The sequence below is a fragment of the Stegostoma tigrinum genome, chromosome 5 (assembly GCF_030684315.1).
Source record: "Stegostoma tigrinum isolate sSteTig4 chromosome 5, sSteTig4.hap1, whole genome shotgun sequence".
NCBI lineage: Eukaryota > Metazoa > Chordata > Chondrichthyes > Orectolobiformes > Stegostomatidae > Stegostoma > Stegostoma tigrinum.
Genome location: NC_081358.1, coordinates 108829980 through 108854142, shown reverse-complemented (window position 1 = coordinate 108854142; position 24163 = coordinate 108829980). Strand labels below are relative to the sequence as shown.

General features: G+C 41.3%; 1 protein-coding gene across 3 annotated transcripts in view; it reads right to left on the bottom strand.

Annotated features, from left to right (window-relative positions):
* tsnare1 (T-SNARE Domain Containing 1) overlaps window positions 1–24163 on the bottom strand; it is a 753673-nt gene that overhangs the window by 459066 nt on the left and 270444 nt on the right. For all 3 annotated transcript variants that reach the window (XM_059646375.1, XM_059646377.1, XM_059646376.1), the window contains exons 3-4: window positions 10845–10922; window positions 601–670 (exon numbers count right to left, since the gene is read on the bottom strand). In XM_059646375.1, coding sequence (XP_059502358.1) covers window positions 601–670; window positions 10845–10922 — 148 coding nt within the window. The remainder of the gene's footprint in view (window positions 1–600; window positions 671–10844; window positions 10923–24163) is intronic.

Genomic DNA, 24163 nt, shown 5'->3' with positions numbered 1-24163 from the left:
TGTTATCTATAGCAAGTGGTCTGAGAAAACACGAAAGTGATGGTCACCAATCTGCAATTCCAGTAGCAATCTCATTCACTGAGCCCATTTCACTGCCAAATGTACGAAGTGGAGGAGAAAAATAATTTAATTTCTATCCTCTCATTTTTGATCAGTACATTTGTGACAAATGGACATAAATCAATACTAATAAAAAGTTACTTCCTTTAGCCTAACCTACAAAACAATTCATTCATCTTTATTATGAAAATAATTGCATTTTGTCAGCCTGTTCCAAATGTAATCAGTTTGAACATATTAAAATAAGCAGCATTTCTATATTCAAGAATAGCTTGTCCTCTATTTCAACTCTCAGCTTCACAGCTAAATGTCCTTGACATAAAGGACTAAATTAGTTTTAAGTTTCACACTATGATGATATGAGGAAGTCTCAGTTACACCTGATAATCATTCTCAGACCAGTTTTACAGAGGTGAATCGATGACCATTTTTGTATGTGGCCATTATTCACACATATAAGATTACACAATGCAGTTTGAGCATAACAGTAGACAAAACCATTAGTCTTCTCGTAAAAATCTATATCAAAAAGTGACTCACAGTCCATCTCTAAGCTCTTGTGTGTCATTCGGCGTCCCCAGAGCTTGCAGACTCTTCTCTAAGGAAGTCACTGCAAAAAAGAAGTGAGGATTAATGAGAATGAGAGGCTGAAACGCTGGCGGACAGAAAGGTCAGGCTCTTCCATGAACACGCTGCCTTTTTGCTTTTGTGTGATCCAGTTTAAATTTATTGCATCAATAAATCTTAAGCAAGAAGTTTTGCAATTCCAATTTGATACCCAACAGTAATATTACAAACCACAGGAGATGTTGGCTGGAAGACAAAGATTAAACATTGAAATGGATTGATATTTCTGTCTTTTCCTCCCCCAATGTAAAATTGCTGATAAGAGTGTAATTTACACATAATTGACTCACAGATTATGATGTGGGTGAGATATAAATGGATGCAATGTGGTCACTTCAGAGGTTAAAATGTAAAAAAATCTGAAACAGGAGCCCAGGCCCACTTGAACTTGCCAGTTTCTGATTTAAATACAGGCAGCATGAAGAACACACATGTGCACTTGCAGAAAGGGGTTTATCATCTCATAAAAATGTGGTCATGTTCCTTGAATTGAAGGCCTGTTCCAGTTTTTAACCACAAATTGCTGGGATTCGCTAAATCTTGAGAAATTCAGCAGCTTAAAAAGGAGGTGACTCAATAGGTTAATTGCCTTTATAGGAAGAATTTGTGAGCCAGACAAAAAACAAAAAATGGGGTCTTTCCTCCAGGTACAACATTTCCACTAAGAACCACCATATCCCAAGAAAACTCTCAACTCTCTGTTCCCACAAGTCAACATTAGACCCCAGCAGCCATAAGCAGAGCCCATCCAGACTATCACAGAATGCCTCTACACCACACCTCTTGTTGGGGTCCAGCCAATCCACCAATGGACTCCCCCAACATCTATTGGATCATAGACATCCAGCATCCCCTGACTGTGGTCTTTAGCAGCACCATCATTTAATCCCAACTCCATTTCTCCCTCCCCCTCAAACACATACATACTCCAATCATGTTCCCAGGAACCATCATGGGCTCTCTCTCTCTTCAGGCAATTGGAACCCCTAGCTGAGGATATTGCCTGGATATGAGGGCTTTAGTTGTCAGGAAATATTGTACAGGCTAGACTTATTTTCTTTTGGTTAGAGAAGGCTGCAGTAATAAGTGAAGTGCATTAACTTATGAGGCATCCAGATGAAGTGCATGGGAAAGAACTATTTCCCTTGGTTGAGGGGTTCAAAGATAGAAAGTTAAAAATGATTTTGAGGGGCCCAACAATAAAGTATATTTAGAACTCACTGCCTAAAATGTAGAAAAGGCAGAAACTCTTCTAACATTTACAAAATATTTGAATATGCCCTTGATCTGCCTGAACATATAAGGGGTACGGACACAATGGATCAATTGGCCACTTTCAAATTCAATGTTTTTACATATTCTTTATAAATTCTGGTGAATGCTTTCCCTTATCCTACGTATTTTACTTTCTTCATGTGATTTTCCAGGTAATTCACCTTTGTATAGCTTCAGCTTGTCAGTATTAATTGTGTGTTCAGCATTAAAAATAGTCCAATTTTCCTCTATGTCTAGCACTCTCCCGCATTCATTTTTTAGTTCCTTTTATGACCCTTCTAAAATTATGCACAAAACTCCTTAAGTTGGGAATTTCTGAATCCCATATTACAAATGGATTTATTGTGTTGTACTCGCTCTTTTCACAACTGTCCCATGCTATGTCAAAGCATGAAAGAGAATGCAAGTGGGAAGAAAGCATATTACATTACAAATGTTAAATGTCCACATAAAATTTCTGCTTTCCGCAGATACTGGAAATTGAGAAAACACTGGAAATGCTCAGCAAGTCATGTTGCCCCTGTGGAGAAAAGCCAATCAGTAGCCTGAGATTTCGTGTGGGTCTTTATTTCAAACTTACCAGGCCACTCACAATAAATACAATTTTCCAACAGTTCGGAAATAATGACAGGTTACGATCTCACACTCACATAAGTGACATCACCACACCCACCACGTTAAACATCAGCTGCAAGTGCAACTTCATTTGATACATTTTTTAAAAATTAATTCATTTTGTATGATGTGGTCATCTCTGGCTTGGTCAGCATTTATTGCGCATCCCTAGCTGCCCTTGAGAAGGTAGTGGTGAGCTGCTTTCTTGAACTGCCTTCTGTGGGTTAACCCACAATGCCATTGTGTAAGGAATTCCAGGATTTTGACCCAGCAGCAGTGAAGGAACAGTGATATATTTCCAAGTCAGAATGGTGAGTGGCTTAGAGGGGAACTTGAAGATGGTGGTGTTCCCATATATCAGCTGCCCTTGTCCTTCAAGACTGAAGTGGTTGTGGGTTTGGAAGGTGCTGTCAGAGGATCTTTGGTGAATTTCTGCACTGCATCTTGCAGACAATACATATTGCCACTCCTGGGCATTGGTGGTGGAGGGAGTGGTTGCTTGCAGATGTAGTGCTAATCAAGCGGGCTGTTTTGTCCTGGATGGTGTCAAGCTTCTTGGGGCTGCACTCATCCAGACAAGTGGGGAGTATTCCATCACACGCCTGACTTCTGCCTTGTAGATAGTGAATAGGCTTTGTGGAGTCAGAAGGTGAGATACTCACCACGGTATTCCTAGACACTGTCTAATCTGCTGTTGTAGCCACTGCACTTGGGGGCGGGGGTTAGATTGTCTCTTGCTGGTGAAGGTCATAGCCTGGCATTTGTGTGGCACAGATGTTACTTGCCACTTGTCAGCCTAAGTCTGGGTAATGTGCAGGTCTTACTGCATTTGGACATGGACTGCTTCAGTATCTGAGGAGTTGTGAACAGTGCTGAACATTGTGCAATCATCAACGAACTTCCCGATTTCTGACTTTATGACAGAGGGCAGGCCATTAATGAAGCAACTGAAGATGGCTGGGCCTAGGATACTACCTCAAGGAATTCCTGGAGCCGAGATGGCTGATGTCCAACAACCACGGCTGTCTTCCAATGTGTCAAGTATAACTCCAACCATCCAAGAAGTTGCCCCCTGGTATCGATTGATCCAGTTTTGCTAGGACTTTGTGATACAACACATGGTCGAAAGTAGCCAAAGGCTGTCACTATCCCCTCACCTCTGGAATTCAGCTCTTTTGTCCATGTTTGAACTGAGGCTGGAATGAGGTACTGGGATTTTTGTTGATTCATGTAAGTTTCTGAAATCTGTACAAATCAAATAAGTAAATTTGTGAACCATGGGGAAGCCTGCGGTGGTTTCCAAAACATTTTGACTGGAAAGTGGACAACTGCTTGCTAATTTCAAATATCACAATGTCATGGTATATTATGTGTTCAACATATTTTCAATGTGCTGATTGATTAAACGGCTGCGTGATTAAAAAGTAAGTGAAGATTAAACTGAGCAGCATTATGGAAGCGCTTATGTGCATCAGATTATTTTATCCAATCGAAAACAATGTCATTTCATACAGTTCAATCTGGGAGCAGGAGCTTGCAGAAACTGCCACATAATCCTTACAAGAGATAATGGGATCTGCAGATGCTGGAGAATCCAAGATAATAAAATGTGAGGCTGGATGAACACAGCAGGCCCAGCAGCATCTCAGGAGCACAAAAGCTGACGTTTCAGGCCTAGACCCTTCATCAGAGAGGGGGATGGGGTGAGGGTTCTGGAATAAATAGGGAGAGAGGGGGAGGCGGACCGAAGATGGAGAGAAAATAAGATAGATGGAGAGGAGAGTATGGGTGGGGAGGTAGGGAGGGGATAGGTCAGTCCAGGGAAGACGGACAGGTCAAAGAGGTGGGATGAGGTTAGTAGGTAGGAGATGGAGGTGCGGCTTGGGGTGGGAGGAAGGGATGGGTGAGAGGAAGAACAGGTTAGGGAGGCAGAGACAGGTTGGACGGGTTTTGGGATGCAGTGGGTGGAGGGGAAGAGCTGGGCTGGTTGTGTGGTGCAGTGGGGGGAGGGGACGAACTGGGCTGGTTTTGGGATGCGGTGGGGGAAGGGGAGATTTTGAAGCTGGTGAAGTCCACATTGATGCCATTGGGCTGCAGGGTTCCCAAGCGGAATATGAGTTGCTGTTCCTGCAACCTTCAGGTGGCAACATTGTGGCACTGCAGGAGGCCCATGATGGACATGTCATCTAAAGAATGGGAGGGGGAGTGGAAATGGTTTGCAACTAGGAGGTGCAGTTGTTTATTCCGAACCGAGCGGAGGTGTTCTGCAAAGCGGTCCCCAAGCCTCCGCTTGGTTTCCCCAATGTAGAGGAAGCCACACCGGGTACAATGGATGCAGTATACCGCATTGGCAGATGTGCAGGTGAACCTCTGCTTAATATGGAAAGTCATCTTGGGGCCCGAGATAGGGGTGAGGGAGGAGGTGTGGGGGCAAGTGTAGCATTTCCTGCGGTTGCAGGGGAAGGTGCCGGGTGTGGTGGGGTTGGAGGGCACTGTGGAGTGAACAAGGGAGTCACAGAGAGAGTGGTCCCTCCGGAAAGCAGACAAGGGTGGGGATGGAAGAATGTCTTGGGTGGTGGGGTCGGATTGTAGATGGCGGAAGTGTCGGAGGATGATGCGTTGTATCCGGAGGTTGGTGGGGTGGTGTGTGAGAACGAGGGGGATCCTCTTAGGGCAGTTGTGGCAGGGGCGGGGTATGAGGGATGTGTTGCGGGAAATGCAGGAGACGCGGTCATGGGCGTTCTCGACCACTGTGGGGGGAAAGTTGCAGTCCTTGAAGAACTTGGACATCTGGGATGTGCGGGAGTGGAATGCCTCATCGTGGGAGCAGATGCGGCGGAGGCGGAGGAATTGTGAATAAGCGATGGAATTTCTGCAGGAGGGTGGGTGGGAGGAGTTGTATTCTAGGTAGCTGTGGGAGTCGGTGGGCTTGAAATGGACATCAGTTACAAGCTGGTTGCCTGAGATGGAGACTGAGAGATCCAGGAAGGTGAGGGATGTGCTAGAGATGGCGTTGGTGAACTGAAGGTTGGGGTGGAAGGTGTTGGTGAAGTGGATGAACTGTTCAAGCTCCTCTGGGGAGCAAGAGGCGGCGCCGATACAGTCATCAATGTAACGGAGGAAGAGGTGGGGTTTGGGGCCTGTGTAGGTGCGGAAGAGGGACTGTTCCACGTAACCTACAAAGAGGCAGGCATAGCTGGGGCCCATGCGGGTGCCCATGGCCACCCCCTTAGTCTGTAGGAAGTGGGAGGGATCGAAAGAGAAGTTGTTGAGGGTGAGGACGAGTTCGGCTAGGCGGATGAGGGTGTTGGTGGAGGGGGACTGGTTGGGCCTGCAGGACAGGAAGAAGTGGAGGGCCTTGAGGCCATCTGCATGGGGAATGCAGGTGTACAGGGACTGGACGTCCATGGTGAAAATGAGGTGTTGGGGGCCAGGGAATTGGAAGTCCTGGAGGAGGTGGAGGGCGTGGGTGGTGTCACGGATGTAGGTAGGGAGTTCCTGGTCAACCTGTCTCTGCCTCCCTAACCTGTTCTTCCTCTCACCCATTTCTTCCTCCCACTCCAAGCCGCACCTCCATCTCCTACCTTCTAACCTCATCCCACCTCCTTGACCTGTCCGTCTCCTTGGACTGACCTATCCCCTCCCTACCTCCCCACCTATGCTCTCCTCCCCACCTATCTTCTTTTCTCTACATCTTCGGTCCGCCTCCCCCCCTCCCCCTATTTATTTCAGAACCCTCCCCCCATCCCCCTCTCTGATGAAGGGTCTAGGCCCGAAACGTCAGCTTTTGTGCTCCTGAGATGCTGCTGGGCCTGCTGTGTTCATCCAGCCTCACCTTTCATTATCTTACATAATCCTTACGTCCTGCTCTTCTCTCTGCCCAACAGGAGCAGGCAAGAGGGGAACAGCGAGGGCAGCAGCAGCAGTACTAGGGCGAAAAAACAGACACATTGATCAGGAGGAACATCCCACCTTCAGCATGACAGATTGGGCATCATCGGGTAAAACAAATCAGACAGGGCTCAACTGGCCCCAACTTCCAATAGATTTGAGTTTGATTGATTGCAAATATGTTCTTGCCTGACAGACAAGTAGATCTTTTTCTGTAGTCAATAGTTGAGAATTTGAATAAAATGAGTCATTAAGGAAGGTGTGGCCTATAGAGCCTAGCAAGCATGCAGAAAACTTGGCCTGCTTGGTCGCCATCCTCCCTTGGCCCTGCACTCAGTCTGCTGCCCAACTTTAGAAATATAAAATTCTGTTAAACTGGTTTACATTTAGCAGATGGGAATGTGACAACTGGGCAATAGTCTGCATTGTGTTTCTTAATTTGAAGTGGGATATCCATCCCTATGTCAATGATTTTTCATCAGATCTGAAATCTGGATCAAAAATAACTTGAAGCATTTTTCTCTCTCTCCACAGATATATGCTACCTCATCTTCTGAGGATTCTCAGCATTTTCTGTTTAGGAGCAGTCTCCAGTTTAGATTTGACGGGAAGTGCTGTAAGCCTACATTATGGTGTGTCAAAACTCTTATCATGAATTTAAGATGAAGCCCAATGGATCCACCACATTTTCATCAGCTAGCTGCACATTTTTGAGGTTTGAAAGAAAAATATACAGCCATTAATTGGAAATCCACGCCTTCCACCACCCCCATCAAACTCAAAGTTTAGCCTCACTAAAATATCATTTAATTAATTTTTGTAAATATTTACTGCTGTAATGCAAAATGGACCACACCCAGCATCTTGTTTATAATCAGTGATATAAATCTTGAAGATGGGAACTGGAAATTCTGCTGGTCTCAGTTCCTGAACACGCCTTTTGTAACATCAAACCTAACACAAACAGCCGAAATAACACACATTCTTCCCAGATAGAATGGCACCGTACTTCACTGTATCTGTCGCTAGAGGCTGCCAGTGCATTTACACAGTGGCCGAAATCAGATGAGAACTTAACGAATGCACCAAGATGATTAACACTGTTCCACAGATAAAAAGGAAAATGCAAAAGCACAGAACATTACAAATGCAAAGGAGCCCATCAGGAAGGGGAAGATCTACAGGAATAATACATGTCGCAAATCTGAAACAAAAGTCAACGCACAGTTCCATCCCCATCTGCGAACAAATGCAAGTTCATATTATATTTGTGTTGCTTATTCAGAATTGAAACAGAAATCCAAGTTAATATTTCAAATGAAATACCAAATTATGCCCTTGAAGAAGCTGATGTCTGATTTTGTGACAGTTTTTAATGGCTAGACGCTACTCCACGAAATGCCAAGAACCCTTTTGATCTTGCTTTTTTCTTAAATTTACTCAAACAGCAAGAAATTTCATTTCATTTCGACCACCCCAGCTTTTTTTTTGTAAGTGCATAAGCTTTGGATTCTAACAAACAGTAAAAATGGCTCTGATTTAATCCACCACCCATTGCATGGCCAGGAGACTCGAGGAAGGAAAGGAACACCTGATGTACAGGGCAATTTACAGTGGCTTCCAACCAATTTAAACATTTCCAGTCTACAGTGATGCATCACCTCCCCCACATCACTTCATAGACTACAGTACCAGAAGCAATTACCTCCCTTCCATTGCAGGCACTGTGCTTTTGTCAGAAATTCAAAAGAAATTGTGTGGGAACTGCTATAACACGGACGGAAGCATTAAAAGCAACATTGTCAATTCAGCTCTGTACTCCTCCCAAATTTTGAGTCCCTGAAATAAAATGTCTTTTCAGCTAACTTGTGATCTGAAAAAATAATTCTCTGACAGTTCAGTCATTTTCTTCATTGATGTAATAGCAGAAAATATTATTAAAAATGAAAATTATCTGTAACATATTTGAAATAAACTGCTGTAAGCATTGAAAACCAAATTAAAATCACAAACTAAAATCATATTTTTGGAGCAAATTGGAATAATAAAGTTTGTAATATAGGGATCGTAAGTTCATCAATTACTATTTCATTATGCTTTGGACCGTTCTTTATCTCACATTTCGCGTTAGAACCCTACTAACAGCAGCAAAAATAATTTTTTGAGCTAAGTGGGAGGTGAAATGATTTTTAGTAGTCATACTAGGCACTAACACAGCCATTTGCTGTAACATTTATTTTTACTTTGTAGTTTAGCCGATAACTAGAAATGGAAATTAGTGTATTTCTGACAATTGATGGAAAGGTCCCCAAATCTTGCAACCTTCGATTAGGTCCAGTATAACTAAAGGCCATATGAGTCACCACATCCTTCTGGGGTTCTTTGTAAAAACCACTCAGCTGGTCCCACTTCTCACACTTGCCCCTGATCTTGCATTTTATTTTCTCTTCAGGTAATTAACAAAATCATTTTTGAAAGATTATGAATGAACTTGCTTCAGTTACACTCTCAGGAAAGTGCATTCTAGATCTTAACCAGTTCCTGCATGTAAAAAACGTTATTTTCTCATGGCTCAACGTCCTGAAACTCCCTCCTTAATAGCTTAGTAAGTCTACTCACATCAAATGAACTGTTGTCGTTTAAGGAGGCAGCTCACAGTTACCTTCGTAAGGGTGATTGGTGTTGGCAATATTTCCAGGCCCAGTCAGCGAGGAACCACATTCCATGACGGAATAAAAAATAACATCTCTTTTGACACTTTGACCACGCACCTTGAACTGGCATCCTCTGAATTTTGACTCTTTAAATGATTTTTCGTTATTCCAACTCTATCCAGATCCTTTCCGATTTTGAATAAATCTATCAAGTTGCTCTTAATCCTCCCTTTTTGAAGGGGAACACTGCTGGTCTCCCTATCTACTTCACTGAAATCCATCATTCTTGGCAACATTTGTTTAACTCTATTTTGCACCCTCTATAGTGTCTTCACATCATTTCTGAAGTACTACGGAGCACGATATAATACGCCAATTATTTCTGCACTTGTACTTTCTAAATATTTACCAGAGCTTCCTTGGCTTGCTTCTATATATCCCCTATGAAATAAAGCCTAAGATCCTATATACCTCAGTAACCACATTCTCAACTTGTCTTGTCACCGTTGAGTACATATTCTACCAGGTCCCTTTGTTCTTGCACCTTCGTTGAAATTGTCATCATTTTTAAATCTACTCATTTAGATATGTTATGACATGCATCTGGGACAGATGGGACTTTAACCCAGATTTTCTGGCCAAGAGAGAGGGACATTACCACTACAAGACAGTAAAACGCGCTATCCCACTAGCTACAACTCTTCCACTCATTTTATGCGTCTCTCCATTTTTTCCACTAAAACCCATCACTTCATATTTTCTAGTATTAAATTTAACTTTCCATATGTCTGCATTCTATCAGTCCTTCTGAATTCTATCACTGGCCCCATCAGTGCTAACAATAATTTCAATTTTAGAGCCACCCTACATTTTTGCAACCGTGCTCTGCACACCCCAGACTAAATCATCAACATAAATCATAAAAGGAATGCTCTCTGGGAAATTCCCAACCTATACCCTCCACCAGTACAAAAAAAATCTATTCATGATTGCTCTGTTTCTTTCACGCCGCAAAATTTGCATCAAGGCTGGTACCGTCCCATTATATCACAGGCTTTATGTTTGCTGACAAATCTGTCATGTGGCACATTGGTAAATGCCATTTGGAAGTTCATATACTTGTACTGGTTGGCCTTGTTACAATCAGGTGGACCTCAAGATTGGTTATGCCAGTAACTAGATTTGTAAACTCAATGCAGGGACACAATTTGTATAAAGAATTAGCCTTCTGCCTAGATTTGACAGACAGTAGGATTCATTGGATAAAGTGAAGTTAAAGTTAGTGTAGTCCCAGATGACCATAGGGCCACTCTCTCATTGTAGAAAGAGACAAAAAGTGGTGAATTTAACCCAAGGGTCACCACGCATCAGGTGACGGCTGAGATTGAGAAGGTGGGATGCTCATGGTAACTTTAGCTGGTTTGTGAATGAACCCACATTATTGGCATCAGTCTGCATTGCAAACCCTCAACTCTCGCATTACATTCGCCACCGACAATCTCTCTTTAATGAGCAAGCAGTCCTCTTAAGGACTATAATGGCTTTAACCATGTGTTGGTTATCCATTATTATGCCTTCCTAATTCAATGGGGAGCTACAGGGGCTGTCAATTAATTCACAAGGCTTTTAACAAGGAGTTTTCCTTATTAATACAATCATTACATTACAAAAACACAACCATCGCAAGCTTAAGTAGTAGATATGAACATAAAGTAAACTCACCATTGGTGTTAATGCGGAAGATGTTTGCTGTAAGCTCCTGAAACACCTCTTGAATTTCATTGGGGTCAATCTGAGATGCTATTTGGATATAACAGAAATAAAATTTACCAAATGATCAACACAATAACCGAATATAAAATATTCAAACTAAATTGCTCTGATTTTCTTAAAATGACATGGCAGCATTCCTTTTAATAAGGTTGCTTCCACCAAAATAGCAGAGACACTTAATACTGCATTAAATGACTGTGTAATAACATCACCAAATAGAAACCAGAGTTGACAACTTGTTAAAAAAACTGCTTGGCTGTAATTAAAACGGTTAATAAAACTTCACTTATGGCCATACTTGAGCAAATATTTTCTTTTAACCTCAAGCATTTTTTTCTTAAACAATACCGCTGATTGGCCCAGCCCACACCATCGGGTGTGCAACATTGATCATTACAAATGCAGATAAAACTGGGATTTTGGCAACTGCAACTCAATAGCTAATGTGGCGCCACACTGAGTGGCTGCTGAGTCAAGCTGTTGGAATTATTAATGCTGGATACTCAAGACATTTTGTATCTGAAATTCTAATGGCATTGTGCTGCTGGCACCAGGGAGGACAGAGAATATTTCAAGTCTATCAGCCTTGAATTTACCCTAAATTGTGCAATCAACCATCTAACTGCATCAACACTCCGCGAGGGGAGAGTGGCAAAACTCTCTGCTGGATGAAAATGAGGCCCTAGATGGAACAGTAAGCATCATCTAAAGAATTGAGAAAGATAGCATGGCCTGTACAAAGTCCAATGTAGTTCCCAGTGACAAGATCTGGGAATGTCAAACAATGTCACTTCCATAAATAAGCAGATGGACAGAGTCATAGCAGTAATACAAGAAGCTAATAATAACTCTCTGGGAGCATGGCATGGCAGCTAATGGCATTTAAAAACTCAATTAACAATAAGACATGAAACTGAAGATTAGTTTCACGGTCACCATTACTAACACTAGAATTGACACTGATTTCTTTTAGAGGAGAGGAAGTCTGCCTTTCTTACCCAGTCTGGCTTTAATGTGACTCCAAACGCCCAGCATTAAGCACCTAATTCAAAGTAATTAGGATGGGCCTTGCCAGCAATGCTCATATCCCACCAAAGAATGAAGCAAGATAAAGTGATTTCACCACCAATACTATTTAGAGTTTTACTAGTTAAATAGGGAGACTCTCACAACCCAATGAATGGAGATTATTTGAAGCAAATATATGCAAGATGCACTGTCATAACTCGACTCATATCCTTCAACAAAACTGTACTCTCCATTACCTGAAAGATTAAAGGTAACATAGGACCAGCACCAGCTGCAAACTCCTCTTCAAGTCACACGCCATCCTAATTTTTGAAGCATATCACTATTGACAGATTAAGATCCTGGCACTTCCAACAGTAATAGCTCTGTGGGTGTAACTATCCAACATGAGCTCCAGGTTCAAGGCGGCAGCTCATCACTATGAACTTGCCACTCAATATGGCACCACTCATATCTTAGGTGCAGCCACCTTGGATCTCCCAGTTCCAGTGTTCTTTAACTCTGAACTTTCTCCCTGTCTTAAGCTAGGCTGTCCCAGAGGATCAACTCAGCGACCATGGGATCGTTCAGACAACATTAGTCATCATAATGAATTTCAAACTAACTTTGTTGTAAAGCAATTTTTCTTCCACTATGAGCACATTGTTTTAAAATTTAAAACTAAATCCTATGAGTCACAGCCACAATCTACTCCTGCCTAAGCTTCTAGCTGACTCTTCTCTATTGGTTATCTCTGAAACATGTTGATAATATGGACAGTTACTGGAAATTCCTTGACTCCCAAAGAAACCTACTTCTCAAAGACAGAATCAGCCTGACAAACCAAGATTCCCACCTCCTGCCTAATATAAGGGTGTGCTGATATGAGGATGAGTGCCAAGCCATATTTCTGCAATGAGTACCTGGTAAATACCACCGCCAACAAAAGAGGATCCAACGATCTTCCCTTGAGGTTCGATAGCAATGCCATTACTGAATCCTCCACCATCAACATCTTATCACAGCTACAAGGTGCCAAAGACTGAAAATCTGCAATTAGTAACATACCCGCTAACTACTCAAAGCCTGTGAACCATCTTCAAGATACAGGCAAGGAATACAAAGGAATACTTACCCGCTTCCTAAATAAGTCTCGTTCAAAGTCAAGATGTTTGTCACAATCCAGCACAAAGCAGAAAACCTGGTTCTAACCACATCACCCTATTTAAATATTTATTTCTTCTACAGCAATTCACAGACTCCTTCAATGCCATCTTGTAAATAAGCATCCTCCACAGCCCAGAAGAAAGGTGTCAAAAACTACCAGAACAACCACTCATCAGTTGCTCTCCACATATACATGACCCCTGAATTGGAACTAGATCATTGTCCCTTTATTGTTGGTGGTCCATGGAAATCCTTCCTGAACAACACTGTAGATTATTCAACATGGACTGCAACATTTGAAGACAGCAGTTCACCACTACCTTCTCAAATGTAAGTGTGAATCTTGTCAAAAATTCTTCACATCCCATGAATGGAAAAACATGAATGGAAATGAAAAATTTAACAGTCATCTTTTTAGTTCAAAGACACATGTAACATGAATGGAAGTGAACTACCTAAGGATCTTAGTTGTCACCTGTGACTAAAATTACATACAACTAAAGTATACCCAAGTCTCATTGATTGTTCAATGCATCATAAATTCTTTGAAAATGAATATCTGCTCTCAACACTGGATATAGCCTCAACTCTGAAGACTAAGCATTCTGCAATTTCAAGAAAAATCCTTCTCACATTTTATTGAAAGCTTTCACGCAGATATTAAACTTATTGATATCTAAAAGTAGCTCTTAGCTCTTGTTTTGTTAAATGCATTTTTTGATGTAAATTTAAGATATATTAAAAATGGAGAAGATATCATACTGAATACTGAAAAGAAAGAATATTGTTTAAATGTTTTGATATTTTATTTTCATGTTTCAAAATATAATGGTATGGGTTCAGTACTAATCTTGAAGTTCAAATATGTATAATCGAAAATTTATATTTTTACAATCGGGCACATTCTAAAAGGGTTCAGAAGATATTTTAAACTTAAGTTGGCATCAGCAAAATAAGCAAAACTTTTGATATGTGTGACAATAATAATGGATTTAAGAGGTGTATTTTGCTCTTTTTGCCAATAAAGTAAATGGCTTGTGAGGCCTTAGGATTTTTGTTTAAAAAGTTGGAACAATAGAAGCACTCTGAATGGGGTCAATCTCCTACAGAGCCAGTAATTTTAGTTTTAACTTGCTGCAGTCGCTGGAGTCTTGAAGCTGGATGTGGAAGCTCTTATTCCTTTCTGCTTCAGCAAAAACCTGGGGTTCTCTTCTTGCAGCTTGAATTGAATGTGAGACAATCTATTTTACCGAATTTGCCTTTTCCAAAGCGAGTTTATGTATTGCTACTATTTTGGAACAGCTAATTAATTGTAGTTTATGTACATACTGTTTTGCTGAGCATTTCAAGAGTTCAGTTAGGACAATTCTTTTATTTTTATTTTGTCTGTATTTTAACGGTAGTATAAAAATAAATTACATTTTTGCTTAATGTAGAATAGTTGGACCAATCAAATTGCATCTGAAATGTAATACCTCATAATTGCCTTCAAAATAAGAAATAGGTAGGGTCTAGGCTGTCTCATTAATATATTCTGAGGGGGTTTGGTCTGGTCCTTAACACCTATTTTAGGCCAAAGGTCAGGGCCCTCAAAAGGTATGAACAACAGGTCTTCACTGAATTATTTCTTCTATACTATATTAAGCAAGTTGGTATGAACAAGAAATCATTATTTTGGAAGACAGCCAACTATCACTGTTACCATGAAGATATCATATAAAATAGCTCCAATCTGGAAGACTGCCAAAGTTCTCTATCTTGTTTTTCCAAGCGCCCATATAACTTTGAATATACTAGTCAGAATGCTTTGCTGCCTCAATGGAACAAAACACAATGAAAACAGATTTGGTTGTTCGTTGATAGGGAAGCTCTCAAATCAAGCATCATGACTGTCATCTGTGCTCCAGGAATAGGTGCCAGCATATTTGCAGCTGTCCTCATGATTGTGCTGTCGTATGTGCAGAGACATGTTATATATCACAATGAGAATGAAGTGTCACGGCAGTTAGGGAGAACTCACTGCCTGGACAAAGTGTCATATCTGTTGCAAGAACCGCCGTCAGATGTGAAAAATATTATCTGTGCATGCAGCAGCTAAGAAAACCAATGTCTACAAAAATAAACTGAGTACCATTTCTGATCTGTGTTACTCTTGAGCCTTTCTTTATCTCACTGAGCTCATCTGTCACGTTTGTGGAGAAATGTATACATTACACCCTTGTTCAAAAAAGGGGTCAAAAGAATAAGCCAGCAATTACAGGTCAGTCAAAGAATAAAGAAATTTACAGCTTAGGAACAGGCCTTTCAGCCCTCCAACCCTGCACCGACATGCTGCCCTTCACAACTAACACCCCCTACCCTTCTGGGGACCATATCCCTCTATTCCCATCTGATTCATGTATTTGTCAAGACACCCTTTAAAAGTCAGTATTGTATCTGCTTCCACTACCTCCCCCTGACAGCGAGTTCCAGGCACCCACCATTCTCTGTGTGTAAAAAAAAACTCGCCTTGTACATCACCTTTAAACCTTGTCCCTTCTACCTTAAACCCAAACGGCCCCTAGTAACTGGCTCTTCCATCCTGGGAAAAAGTTTCTGAGTGTCCATTCTATCCATGCCCTTCATAATCTTGTAGAACCTGTCAGGTCCCCCCTCAACTTCCATCGTTCCAGTGAGAACAATTCAAGTTTTTCCAACCTCTCCTCATAGCTAATGCCCACCATACCAGCATACGTCCTGGTAAATCTTTTCTGTACCCTCTACAAAAACACCACATCCTTCTGTTAATGTGGTGGCACAATTGAACACAATATTCCCAATGCAGCCTATCTAAGGTTCCATAAAACGGCAACATTGCCTGCCAATTTTTAAATTCAATGCCCCAGCCAATGAAGATAAACATGCCATATGCCTCGTCAACTACCTTCTCCACCTGTGTTGCCTCTTTCAGTGACCTGTGTACCTGTGCACCCAGATCCCTCTGCGTATCAGTACTCTTAAGGGTTCTACCATTTACTGTATGTTTTCCATCTGGATTAGACCTTTCAAAATGCATTACCTGACATTTTTCCAAATTAAACTCAAACTGCCATTTCTCTGCCAAAATCACCAAATGATCTATATCCTGCTGTATCCTCTGACGATCCTCATTTCTATCCACAATTCCACTAACCATTGTGTCATCCGCAATGTTACTAATCAAACGAATTACATTTTCCTCCAAATTATTCATATATTATAAATAGCAAATGTCCCAACACTGATCCCTGAGGAACACCACAAGTCACAGCCTTCCATTCAGAAAAGTACCCTTCCACTCTTACCCTCTGTCTTCTATGACTGAACAAGTCTTTTTTAATCCATTTGCAAGCGCATCTCTGACCCCGTGCAACTTTACCTTCTGTGTCTGTAGCTGAACATTGCTGGTGGGTGAGCTTTTAGTAATGATAGTTGTGGATCAACTTAACAGACATTTTAACAGGATTGACATTGTTTCACCATTTTCATTGAACATTTTCCTGAGATTGCAGAGAGGGTCATGAAAGTACATTCAGATGCGAGAATGAAATTTCAAAACTTTTTTGTGTGCATGAAATTCCAGAAGGCAAAACAGGCTTTGGCAACCTAATTGGCTGAGCATCAGGAAACATAATTCATGAACTGTTCTTCTCCATATTCAAAGGTAAAAATTATAGTAGATGCATATGCACTTTGGGCTTTCAAAAGGAATTGGATAGTTGGATTTTGCAGAGGTCAGTAATAAGACCAGTGCTTTTTATGATCCATATAGGAGACTTAAACACATGATTTCAAGGCTCAAAGAAGGCACAAACTTTGAACTATGGGGGCCTTTGAGAGTTGATCGACATGGAGTATTGAATGGATGGAGACATAGCAGGTAGGGTTTAATGCAGGCAATAAAGTGAAGGATTTTCGTAGACAGAATGAGCAAAAGCAAAATAAAATATCTCATAAAATGCTAAATTGTATGTAGGAGAAAACGGACCTGGAGACAATTGCAGAAATCATGAAAAATGGCTGAGCAGATTGAGAATTAAACAGCAGGTGGAAGTACAAAAGCACAACAAGATCTGGACAATCACAACAATAATGGGCTCAGTCTTAACTGGAGAATGATATCTAGTTCAGGGTAACACATTTCAAAAAACGATGCAAAGGCATTAGAAGGGGTACAGAAAAGGTTCATGACTTTAATACCGGGGTTGAGGAGCTTCAGTTTATTTGCCAAATAAGTGAACCTTGGATTGTTCACCTTAAAAAGAGAAACACGAGAGCAGATTTGACCGATGTGTTCAAAGTCATGAGGGATCTAAACAGAAAGAGGTTGTACAAAATATTTCCCAACGGCAGGAAGGTAAAGAACTAAAAACACAGAGTTATACAGTCATAGAGATGTACAGCATGGAAATGGACACTTCAGTCCAATTCGTCCATGCAGACCAGATATCCTAAATTAATCCAGTTCCATTTGCCAGCATTTGACTTTAATCCCTTTAAACCCTTCCCATGCACAAGAATTCCTACAAGCATGGCATTCCAGCCGGAACTCCATCAACAAACACATTGATTTGGAGCCCATCTACCATCCTCTGAGAAAAAGAACAGGAAATGACATCACCAATGCAGGAAATGACATCACCCACCCAAGGAAACCTAAACAGATAAATAGAAAGTGGGACATAACACGAGCACTTCACCGGAGGCTCACTGATGATGTTACCTAGAATGGTGACGAAACGTCTGAAAACTAACGTTCCAGCTCAATGAGCAAACTCACATCCAGACCCTTCCCATTCACTTAAAAGTCCTTTTAAGTCATAATTGTACCAGCCTCCACCACTTCTTCTGGCAGGTCATTCCATAGACGCACAACCCTCTGCATGAAAACATTTCCACTTAGGCTCTTCTTAAATCTTTCTCCTATCACCCTAAAGCTCTGCCCTCTAGTTTTGGACTCCCCTACACTGGGAAAAAGACCATACCTGTGCCCCTCATGATTTTAGAAACCTTTATATGGTCACCCCTCAGCCTATTCAGATCCTCCCTATAGCTCAAACTTTTCAATCCTGGAAACATCCTTGTAAATCCTATCTGGGCCCTTTCCAGTTTCACAACACCCTTCCTGTAGCAGGGAGACCAGAATTCAACGCAGTATTCTTAAAGTGGTCTCACCAAAGTCCTGTACTGCCACCACATAGCCTCCCAACTCCATGTGGGAAAGTACTTTTTGATTGCAAAGTGTGGTTAGGATCTTGATTGTATTGCCAGAGATTGAGATAGACGCATATTCAAACTGGGCTTTCAAATAGAAATTAGATAATATCTGATGAGAACAGATTTACGCGGCTGTGGGTCACAGACAGGAGAAATAGAACTAGTTAAGTGCTTTTGTAGGAACCTAGCGCAGGCATAAGAGCCGCCTTTTGTGCTGCAACCTTTCTATAACTCCATTGTGATATCAACTCTTAAGTGTGAAAATTTATCATCAAATTCCATGAAAAGAAATCAAATGTAGAAATGACAACAGTCAGCTTTGCTAACAATCAATGACAGAAATTTAGGATATAGAGGCAAACAATGAATGAACTCAAAACCCAGAGCCAGTCAATAATTTAGAAGAGTTTTCATTTTGTCTGAAACAGCAAGATTGCCTGATTCAAAACTTAATTCTTCCTTATTTCAAACATGGTACAAGCACTGAAAGGTAACAGTGAAACTGACTGAGCTTCAGATTAAAGTTCATAGACTTTCATGCCTCTGTAGTGCATTCTTATGGATCTGTACACAATATTTAAGCAGCAAAAATCTCATTTGTATACAATCATTGTACAATTGAAGAAACTCAGATCATCAGAGGGGCCAGAGATCATTGGAAAAGTTATGCAATTAGTTTCAATGTTCTGTTTTGTTTCATTTTGAGTATACATCCAATTTTCTACAATCTGCCACAGAATGTCTTTTCACCACTCTTTCAGGTAGTGCATTCCAGACTATTCCTTCTCTGGTTCTGTTGTCAATCATCCATACTCTTGTTACTATCCTCTTGTCAGTGGAAGCACATTCCCCCCATTTACTCATTAAAATCATCCATATTTGGTGTATCACAATTATGTTGCCTCTCCTGTTTCACCTGCTAGGAAAGGAACAATCCCAACTTCTCACTACTTCCCCCATCCCAGGTATCATTCAGTTAGGTTTACTTCATGTTTTGTATGGATCTGAATGGGCTAATACTGAGTCTCCAATCACCATTCATTTTGATGGTGCCAATGTGGACTTGTGGACAGAACAGCTTAGGATTTCAGAAGTAATACTTAGCAACTGGACACCCATTCAAGCATCTGTGACAACACTGATTGTTTCAATGTTATGGTAACAGGTAACTAACATACAATAAGCTACATCTTATTAGCTACGACAAAGTGTGGTTAGACCAGCATACAATATTCCTCTACCACACTAACCATGCAGTCCCTGTCGTTTCTACACTTTAAAATGGCAGCAGTTCATGCATTGTAGTGAGTGGTTTGTTAATTTAACACTTTACGAAGTCTTCAAGATGTGGTTCCCATAACTATATAGCCTCCTGCATCTGAAGGGTGATCATTATAAAGATTAGGTGTAGCTTTCTCCTTCTAAACTTTAATTCATGAAGCCTAGGATACCATGATACATTGTTCAACTTGTCCTGTCGTCTTCAAAATTTTATGCATGACTCTGTTGTCTTCTTTTACTCCCCCCCTTTCTTAAAATTGCATCTTTTAGTATAAATTCCTTTGTAGTAAGAGTCGAAGTTTACTAGGAGCTTCACGACCCCAAAGGAAAGTAGCAGTCCCAAACATGCATATGCCACAGCAAAAACAGACGGAAGATACTCCTGACTGAGTCTTCTAATTTATTGCCTCCAAGATCAGACCCCAATGAAGGGTGATCTTCCATCTCTCCAACTCGCATTAGGACAGACTGAGAGCTCTGTTTCTTTTGTGAATCATTCCTCTTGATCAGTCTGCATCCAAATCCAGGCCCCACTGTCTGACTGAGCTTGTCGCACATTTAATATTTTGAACTCCAGTGACGTCAAACGAAAAAGGTGTTACTTAGGATGCCTATACTAAAGCCCAGCTGTGCCCGTGTCTTTTTGTGGGTTTCAGTCTCCCTCCATTCCCCTTCTGTTATCTCCTTTCCCAGCACACTGATAACTCTAGCACACCTTGTCTTGAGCTGGACATTTTCATCAATTTGACTTTGAATTTATACATTTCTCTCCTGTTCGTGCTGTTAACCTCAAATTCTTACCTTCCTCATCTTAACTTCACAGTCTCCAGTTTTGGGGAATGACTATCAATTAACATTACTTATATGCCCATTGAAAGCTGCAGCTAATTTGGATACACTTCCTCACTTGCTGCTTCCTGCTCCCTGTATGGGCTCTCATCCATTCTCCAAATTTGTTGCATCTGTTCAGACAATGTGACCTTCCAACTCCAATGCTTCTACTACAGCTTCTTTGCTCAAGTCTCCTTACAGTCTTTTTTTAAAAATTCATTTGTGGGATGTGGAAGTCACGGGATAGCCCATTTTTAGTTTCCCAGAGGGTTATTACGAGTCGATCACATTGCTGTTCATCTGAAGTCAGAAAAGGATACAACATAATAGGAGTCTGATGTCAGAAAATGATACACCATATTAGAGAACGAGATGAGTGTTTTATGATGTGGTAAAAAGTCAGGTTTTTAATCCCAAATTTGTATTACATTTAAGCTTCACCACTGTCATTGTGGGCTTCAAATCCATGTCCCCTGAGTAATAGCATGGGATTCCGGAATAACAGTCCAGCGCCATTATAAGCACACCACTGCTTCCCTTTGATACAACCTTGGACTATGTCAGCTTTATTTTAGGCACTTTGGTTTCCAGCCCTTCCTGTCATTAAATCATGGCACATTTGATAATCCTTAATTCCACTTTCCTACCTTTCCCCCTATAACCCTTTATTCTCTCACTGATTCCAAATCTGTATCAGTAGCTATTGTCACCTCATTTATGTGAAATTTGCTGCTCTCTGACAAATCTGAGAGAAAACAGAGGACAACAATTCTCTACAAGAAAGTCAGATTGGATACCAGGCCTCTCCAGCACACTGTCGGCCAGCAATCCCCAGTGCCTCAGAGTATGGTCCATGGGTAGTGATCTCCTGCACCTACCATATTCACAGAGGTTGGGATTAGACACGCACAGCCTTGCTACATCATCATGGTATATTTCCAACTCACTTACAAGGCAATTATCCACGTCAGTGCTGCATTTGAGTGCACAAATACCCTGCACTGCGTTGCTGCTTTCAGACCACTTTGTATACAGAGACAAACACTTGCTTCACGGGTGCAGCAGGTTACATCTTAGGGCTCTTCATTTGCTCCCTTAATGGTCAATCACTCCGTGTTTACTCAAGTGCTCACTGCATCACTGTCTTACCTTACCTTTTTGCACATAATGTGTTTTAATGTGTCAATTTTTGAAGATTTATTAGAAGTTCATTTTTACTAAAGTCCATTCTAATGGCTTTACCTTGCTATTATGAAGCTCATGATGTGTACCTTGTGGCTGTGGAGGATATATGGGCAAGTGCCTGCTCACGGAGCCTGGCTGGGTGATTGTAAAGTGATCATGGGGATTGGTGACTTCAGGACTCTAGCGTTATAGGGGACATGGAGCTAGCAGGTTTAGGCAGTGGGAGTGAGCGGTAAGGGTTAGGGAGACTAATAAACGTAAAGAAAACTGGGTCAATAACCCAGAGGGCCAAGACAGGCCTGCCTACAAAGATAGCAAACCCAACTTTGCTAGCCTACGCCTTGGAGATGAAAATTTTCTGCAAGTGGGAGAAGTTGACAGGTTCATGAGTGCCAAGGTGATAATTGGGTTGATTCACAGGTCGTAAAGCAGAGGAAAGATCCAACCATTAACTTTGTTTCTGGTGGTGTTATCACACCTGCTGAGAATTTCTAATGGTTCCTTTTATTTCATATTTCCAACTTTCAGAGTAATATGTTCTGTAATAGGTTTGGGTTACATGTGTCCAAATTGAACGAGTGCTGTTAATAGCCTGATGAACTGCAGGCACAGTTGGAACGGCAACAACAGACCCGCTCAAAAAAGGGGAAGGATGTAAGTTTCTGTCCCTGGGTGCAAAGTGTTCACGAAATGTAGCATGGGTAAAGGAGGAGAGACAACAGCTTAGAGAATGCCCTGGAGCAGTTAGAGGGAGAAGAAATTTTAATGGAGATGACATACAATACAGTATTGTACTATTTATGTATTTTATACCCAAATATTCAGAAAGCAGAAGAATTGATTAATAGTGAAATTACAGAAAGGTTCAACAGCCATAGAGCAGTATAATACGAGACTTGAATATCCCCATTATTGAATGATACTGTTATATTAAGGGCAGAAAGGAGGAGGAATTTGTGAAAATTATTCTATGCTATGTTTCCCCAATGAAAGAGACACATTATCGCTGGATTAAATATTCAGTCATGCTATGGGGCACACAGAAGATGTTCCCATCTGGGAATATATTGAAAAAGAATCATAAATGTAGATCAGTTCTGGTTAAAGACAAGGAGAAATCTAAAATAAAATACTAAGTAGTGGCTGATACAGGCAAACTCCGAGAGGTGGGGGAGATGACTGGGGAGAGGAGTGGGGAAGGAGGGCAGATCTTGGCCTAGGAAAATAAAATCAAAAATGGGCAGAAAGAAATGCAGTGGGGTAATAGGTGATCTTTTAGTCAGAGCTTGCACATTCGCAGGTTAAGTACATCACCAAAAAATACACGTGGAAGAACACCTAAGCTATGAAAAGAAAATTCCGGAGATACTGAATAGAGAATGCTACAGTAGACAGTAGATACTGTCATCAGAACCTCTGAACTGACACAATGTTCCACAAACAACCGATCAGATCGAAGTTCTGCAGATCTAACTTCTACTGGAGGACGCCGCTCCACTAACATCCCCATTCTGAATAAGGAGGGAACTCAGCGCATCGGTGCAAATGACAAGACTGAAGCATTCCCAACAGACTTCAGCAGAAATGCCAAGTTACCAATCCAAATCATCCTCCTACAGAAAATCCAGATATTTCAGCCAATTTCATACCCTACACATGATATCAAGAATTAACTGGAGTCACTGGATATTGCAAAGGCTTTGGGCACTGACCACATTCCAGTAATTGCACTGAAAGTGTATACTCCAGAACTTGCCAGGCCCTAATCAAACTGTTCCAGTACAGCTGCAACACTGGCATATACCCAACATAAAAATTGTTCCAGTACGATCTATATACAAAATACAGAACAAATCCAATTTGGCCAATAATCAACCCACCAGATCATTTGTAAAGTAATGAAAGGTGTCATGAACAGTAATCTAGCAATAATTGCTCAGCAATAACCTGCTTGTTGGAGATCAGTTTGGAATCTTATAGGGTCACTCAGCTTCTGACCTCATTACAATCTTAGTTCAAGTATGGACACTAGCGCTGATTTCCAGAGGAGAAGTGAGAGTGACTGCCCTTGACATTAACACTGCATTTGACAAAGTGTGGTACTGAGGAGCTCAGGCAAAACTGGAATCGATGGGTATCGGGGATAAACTCTGGAGGCATGCCTGGCACATAGCAAGATAGTTGTGATTGTTGTAGAACAGTCATCTCAGCTCCAGGACACTAGGATTTCCTCTGGGTGGTGTCCTAAGCCCAATCATCTTCCACAGTTTCATCAATGACCTTCCTTCAAATGTAAGGTCAGAACAGTCTCATTTACAGATGATTACACAACATTCAGTACCATTCAGGACTCCTCAGATGCTAAACCAGCCCATGTTCAAATTGATAACAACTAGACAATATCCTGGGGATTGAGCTGACACATGGCAAGTAACAAATGATGCCACACAAATGCCAGGCAATGACCATCTCTAGCAAGAGAGAATCAAACTACTGCCCTTTGACATTCAATACATGATCTTCAATGAACCCTCACTATTTTTGGGAAATACTTTTGACCA